The 6,269-nt window shown below is 46.9% G+C and overlaps 1 protein-coding gene across 1 annotated transcript in view; it reads right to left on the reverse strand.

Annotated features, from left to right (window-relative positions):
• The window catches only part of mppe1 (metallophosphoesterase 1), a 32,057-nt gene extending 26,872 nt beyond the window's left edge, over window positions 1–5,185 (reverse strand). Inside the window, exons 1-2 of the mRNA XM_072440696.1 lie at window positions 4,862–5,185; window positions 4,625–4,733 (exon numbers count right to left, since the gene is read on the reverse strand). Coding sequence (XP_072296797.1) covers window positions 4,625–4,733; window positions 4,862–5,097 — 345 coding nt within the window. The 5' untranslated portion in view covers window positions 5,098–5,185. The remainder of the gene's footprint in view (window positions 1–4,624; window positions 4,734–4,861) is intronic.
• Between the last annotated feature and the right edge of the window lie 1,084 nt (window positions 5,186–6,269).

Raw genomic sequence — 6,269 nt, forward strand, 5'->3', positions numbered from 1 at the left:
ATCTGCATCAAAAATGTCTTAAATGTAACTTCAGAGCCAAAAGGTTAGTTAAATAAAACGAAATGTACACAATTTAGTGAGGACAAAGCCTTACTTCACATGTCCATGTGAAAGAGGAAGTAGATTTTCTGGACAACCCAGTTCGACCGGCGCTGTTGCCCTGACAACAGCTCCATTATGTGTGGAACTCAAACGTCACAAAGGCAACAAACAAACATCGCTCAAACAGAACCGAATGTCAATATCCTAAAGCTACGTACAGACGCCTAAACGCGCCCGACGCAGAATTTGAGTGTACATTTGAAAGGTTTACGCACCAGACGCGCGCTATCGACGCCCCGGCCACTGTACACAGTGCGGCGCTTGAGCTGTCTGCGCACATGCGCAGTAGAGGTGTTGTCGCAAGAGCAGTGGAGTTGTTTGTTCATTGTATAAAATGGCGGATATCGAGAGCGTTTTTGGTTTTCTAAACTCTCACACGGAGGCGCCGGACTTGTTTCTGTCTCTGTTTTCCACCGTGAATACATCGTACAGCTCCTTTCTCCCACACACGGCCACAATCAGTCTTTCGTCTGCCATTGTTGACGAAGAAGGAAAAAGTGGCGCTTCTTGGGGAATTCCATGGGGAATACCGGAAATGCAAGGGGCAATACGTACGAACGTACGTCACTGGAGCGTCAGCTCTGATTGGCTGCTGCGGCGGCTGCTACGCTTCAGCTGCAGAGACCTCAACATATCTGAACGCGTCGCGTTAGCCGCTTTCGTCGCCTCGGCCGGCTCATACGCGCACTCAAAGCATCGAGAGCGTAAAAAAACACACCAATCGCGCCGCAAAAACGAAGAAATCGCACCGCGGATAACGCACTACGCGCTCGACGCGCGTTTACCATAGACTTTGAATGTAAACTGGACGCTTCGGCCGCGGCCGTGTGGAAGCCCCTTAAGTGTTTTTATATCTGCCATGAAGAGGTCACAAGTCTTATCTTCTGAGAGGTCACACTTCGCTGTGATTGGTTGAATCCACCTGTCACTCACTCAGAGCCTGAAAAGGGCGGGAAAAGCATCTGTCGCTGCGTTTCCGGCGACGACAACGTAACGAGTTCTGCGGCTAACGTTAACAATGTGGCTAACGTTTACATGTGGCTAATGCTAAAGCGCAGGCTAACGTTAACATGTGGCTAATGCTAAAGCGCAGGCTGACGTTAACATGTGGCTAACGATAACATGTGGCTAATGTTAACATGTGGCTAATGTTAACATGTGGCTAATGCTAAAGCGCAGGCTGACGTTAACATGTGGCTAACAATAACATGTGGCTAATGTTAACATGTGGCTAATGCTAAAGCGCAGGCTGAAGTTAACATGTGGCTAACGATAACATGTGGCTAATGTTAACATGTGGCTAATGCTAAAGCGCAGGCTGAAGTTAACATGTGGCTAACGATAAAATGTGGCTAATGTTAACATGTGGCTAATGCTAAAGCGCAGGCTGACGTTAACATGTGGCTAATGTCAACATGTGGCTAACAATAACATGTGGCTAACGTTAAAGATTTTTTTGGCCCAAATCTGACTCTTATTTCCTCGTGGCGTGGACTGCCGATTAGTCCTGCCACGTATCAATCATAAAACGCACCTATCGCTCACCTGCAGCCGCGTCAGGTTCGTCCCTACGTTTCCGCGTGCCTAAGTGCATGGATCTATCATAATATAGTTCCCTCAGTGTACAGGACAAAATGAAGACGGAGAAAGACAGTTCGAGTTGATTCAGAAGAGACAGAAATCTACGGGAGACGAGAGATGCGATGCGCTCCGTTGCGCTAATAAACAAACGCACGTGTGTGTTGTATCAGTCCGCACGGGGGAGTGGCATGTGCACTTCCGCCTACGTTCTCAAATCGCCGAAAAATCGTCCATTGCGTTGACATGTGGTTCTAACGTTAATATGTGGCTAACGTTAACATGTGGTTCTAACGTTAATATGTGGCTAACGTTAACATGTGGCTAATGTTAATATGTGGTTCTAACGTTAATATGTGGCTAATGTCAACATGTGGCTAACAATAACATGTGGCTAACAATAACATGTGGCTAACAATAACAATAACATGTGGCTAACAATAACATGTGGCTAATGTTAACATGTGTTTGTAATATTTACATGTGGCTAATGTTAACATAACATGTGGCTAACAATAACATGTGGCTAATGTTAACATGTGTTTGTAATATTTACATGTGGCTAATGTTAACATAACATGTGGCTAACAATAACATGTGGCTAATGTTAACATGTGGTTCTAATATTTTCATGTGGCTAATGTTAACATGTGTTTGTAATATTTTCATGTGGCTAATGTTAACATGTGTTTGTAATATTTACATGTGGCTAATGTTAACATAACATGTGGCTAACAATAACATGTGGCTAATGTTAACATGTGTTTGTAATATTTACATGTGGCTAATGTTAACATGTGTTTGTAATATTTACATGTGGCTAATGTTAACATAACATGTGGCTAACAATAACATGTGGCTAATATTAACATGTGTTTGTAATATTTACATGTGGCTAATGCTAACATGTGTTTGTAATATTTACATGTGGCTAATGTTAACATAACATGTGGCTAACAATAACATGTGGCTAATGTTAACATGCGTTTGTAATATTTACATGTGGCTAATGTTAACATAACATGTGGCTAACAATAACATGTGGCTAATATTAACATGTGGTTCTAATATTTACATGTGGCTAATGCTAAAGCGCAGGCTAAACCAATATAAATATTCAGCAAACGTGTCAAACATGTTAAATAGATTATTGTCAGTTTAAAAGTGTCGCTCAGATGCACTTTTTGCTGTGTTTATCCATCTGATTATCTTTGTTGTACCAGAGCGGATCTAGGACGTGGCGTGAAAAGCCCCTCGACCGGCTCCAGTCACAAAATACCAGCTGGATTATGTTCCAGGGCATTTTTGGGAAAAAGTCAGAATTTGGGAAATCCCGTTAGCCAGCGAACGCACCACACGTTTCGAGCAAATCTGCGACGGAAAGTCACTGAATATACCGTATAAGTCACATTTTTTCATAGTTTTGGACGGGGTGCAAATTATATTTACACTTATATACTTATACTCCGTAGCAACTTATGTGATATTATTTGTTATGTTCACACTTGCAACCGCATTTCATACTCCAGTGCAACTTATGTGTTTTTTGGCTGGTGCGACTTATACTCCGGAAAATACGGTAACAATTTCACCAAAACAGCTGCTCGTCACGTCAAATCACATTCTGTTTTATTCCTGTTTGGTCCAGCCCCAGCGTAACATAAATAAAGTTTCTTTCACTTCATACACGATACACATTTGTATTTATTGATGATTGTATAAAGTAATAGTGGTAAATGTGTTATTATTGTACGCAATGTAAAACGGAGCTTAGCATAAACAAGGCTAAAAACAAATACAGCTGGTGCCTATGGTTTGGGTTCTTAACAATATTCGGATGATATTTTAACAAAGCTAAAATGTGTTTGTCGAGGCTCGAGTTCAGCGCAAAACATGAACATAATTAAAAACTACAAAGAAACAAGCAGATTTATTGATCATATTGAACGGTTTTCACGATATAAACGACTCTCTCGATATTCACATCGCGCAGAAACAACAACTGCGATATTATCCATCATTTTTGGAATCATAAACGTCTTAAACCTTTCACACTCTTTTATAAGGAGCCGTGTGTTTCCGGGGCCGGTGCGGCATTTCCCCGGTAAACAAAGGAAACACGGAGCATTTAATACGCGCTTTTCCTCCTTTTTTTCCAAACGCGTTTAACGGGAATAACTCTGAGACGGCCCCGTGCGCGCGTGACGACCCCCGGTGCATACCAAGCGGGCCCGGGGCTCCAGCAGGTGGAGGCGCGCGGGAGCGACACGAGATGTACCGGGAACACACGGGGACGTGGAAGTTCCGCCGCGCGCGTGGGAAAAAAATCTACCGCGACCGATTCAGAAAAACGGAGAAAAGTGTCGCTGGACCCACGCGCTTCCGTTTTATCATTGTTGTTATTTTAAATCCTTTGTTCTGGCGTGACGCGTGCGTGTTTGTGCGCGCGCGCGGGGGATGGAGAGGAGAGCGGCGCGGCGCGTGTTTCGCCTGTGTTCCGCCTGTGTTCCGCCTGTGTTCCGCCTGTGTTCCGCCTGTGTTTCGCCTGTGTTCCGCCTGTGTTTCGCCTGTGTTTCGCGTGTGTTCCGCCTGTGTTTCGCCTGTGTTCCGCCTGTGTTTCGCCTGTGTTCCGCGTGTGTTTCGCGTGTGTTTCGCCTGTGTTCCGCGTGTGTTTCGCGTGTGTTTCGCGTGTGTTCCGCGTGTGTTCCGCGTGTGTTTCGCGTGTGTTCCGCGTGTGTTTCGCGTGTGTTTCGCCTGTGTTCCGCGTGTGTTTCGCGTATGTTTCGCCTGTGTTCCGCGTGTGTTTCGCGTGTGTTTCGCGTGTGTTCCGCGTGTGTTTCGCCTGTGTTCCGCGTGTGTTTCGCGTATGTTTCGCCTGTGTTCCGCGTGTGTTTCGCGTGTGTTCCGCGTGTGTTCCGCGTATGTTTCGCGTGTCGTCCCTCACCTTTTGCGAGCTCCACTTGCCCTCGTCGAAGATGTCTCCAAGAATGAAGACGATTTCTGGTTTCAAGAGCCACAGCGCGGTTTGGAAAGCTCGCTCCATCTGCCATTCTCTACGACGACAACAACAACAACAATGACAACAACAACAACAATGACAACAACAACAACAATGACAACAACAACAACAATGACAACAACAACAACAGTGGCGTGGACAGCAGCCCTGGGACTCTCTCACCTCCGCAGCTTGTCGAACCAGTGCCCGCCGACGGCCCCGAGCAGGTGCGTGTCGGACAGCACCATGGCGCGCACCGCGTCGTCGCCCCCCGCCGCGCGGCCATGGCTCGCGACGACGGGCCACGCGCACTGGAAGATGGCGGGGAAGTAGATGAGGTACTCGCAGAAGAGGAAGGTCGAGCCTAGACCCGCGACGAGCAGCAGCGCGACCGCCCATGTGGCCCCGAACCGCGGCATGGCGACTGCGTCAGTGGTGCGCGCGCCTGGTGATGCCGAGGATGCTGCCGGGGTCCGTGAGGCATCTTCCTGCGCCCGGTCCCGGCAGCAGCAGCAGCAGCCTCCTCCTCCTCTCCTCCTCCTCTCCTCCTCCTCTTCTCCTCCTCCTCTCCTCTTCCTCCTTCTCTCCTCCTCTTCTCCTCCTCTCCTCCTCTTCCTCCTTCTCTCCTCCTCTTCTCCTCTTCCTCCTCCTCTCCTCCTCTTCTCCTTTTCTCCTCCTCTTCTCCTCCTCCTCTCCTCCTCTTCCTCCTCCTCTCCTCCTCTTCCTCCTCCTCTCCTCCTATTCCTCCTCTTCCTCTTCCTCCTCCTTCTCCTCAGAGCCCGGGGATTGTCTTCACTCGGTGTCGCGAGCCTAAAGGATGCGGCTCATGTCCGCGCGTGACAAATAAATAGAATAGAAAATCCAAATCAAAGGAGCGCGTGGGAAATGAAATAAAATAAGATAAAGTGGTGATTCGTTGCGGTGAAAGGCGCGAGCTGTCTCTCTCCGCGCGCGCGGGGCTTGGGGTTTGTGTGTGGGGAGAATTGGAGATGTTGCTGCTGCTGCGCGCGTCAAGGCGGAAGCGGTGCGCAGCGCGTTTCCGGTCCAAAGACGGTTTCAACATAAAACTCTTCCTGTTCTTCTTCTTTGGTGTTTATGGCTGTTGGTATGGGAAGTGTTACCACCTCCCTGTAGTTAGACTAGACTTTCTTCTTCTTCTCCCACGTGACCCACACTTCACAATTCAACAACAATTTCAACAATTTGAAGCCACATAATAAAATAACATTAGATTTAGGTGAATATAAAATACAAAAGGCTGATCAATCACACAAAGAGTCTGGAACTAAACCAGGACTAAACCAGAATTAGACCAGGACTAAATCAGGATTAAACCAGAATTAAATCCGTCCGACCGCCTTTCCGTGCGACCGCCCCACTTGTCCAGAGGACGTACACCAATTTGAGGCCAGTGGGTGAAACGCCTTAGGAGGAGTTTATTAAAGTTTGACGCGAACCAAATTGCTGACTCAGCGTCTTTTCATTATCGGGTTGGTCTAACATCAGAAATAAACATAGGACTTTTAACAAGTTCTTTAGGCTATCATCTGTCACTGTCAGGCTATGTCAAAATAAAACTCCTTCTGTATCT

Source organism: Eucyclogobius newberryi, unplaced genomic scaffold (genome assembly GCF_026437365.1).
Source record: "Eucyclogobius newberryi isolate DKJ021-1_F unplaced genomic scaffold, fEucNew1.0.hap1 SCAF_12, whole genome shotgun sequence".
Taxonomy (NCBI): Eukaryota; Metazoa; Chordata; class Actinopteri; order Gobiiformes; family Gobiidae; genus Eucyclogobius; species Eucyclogobius newberryi.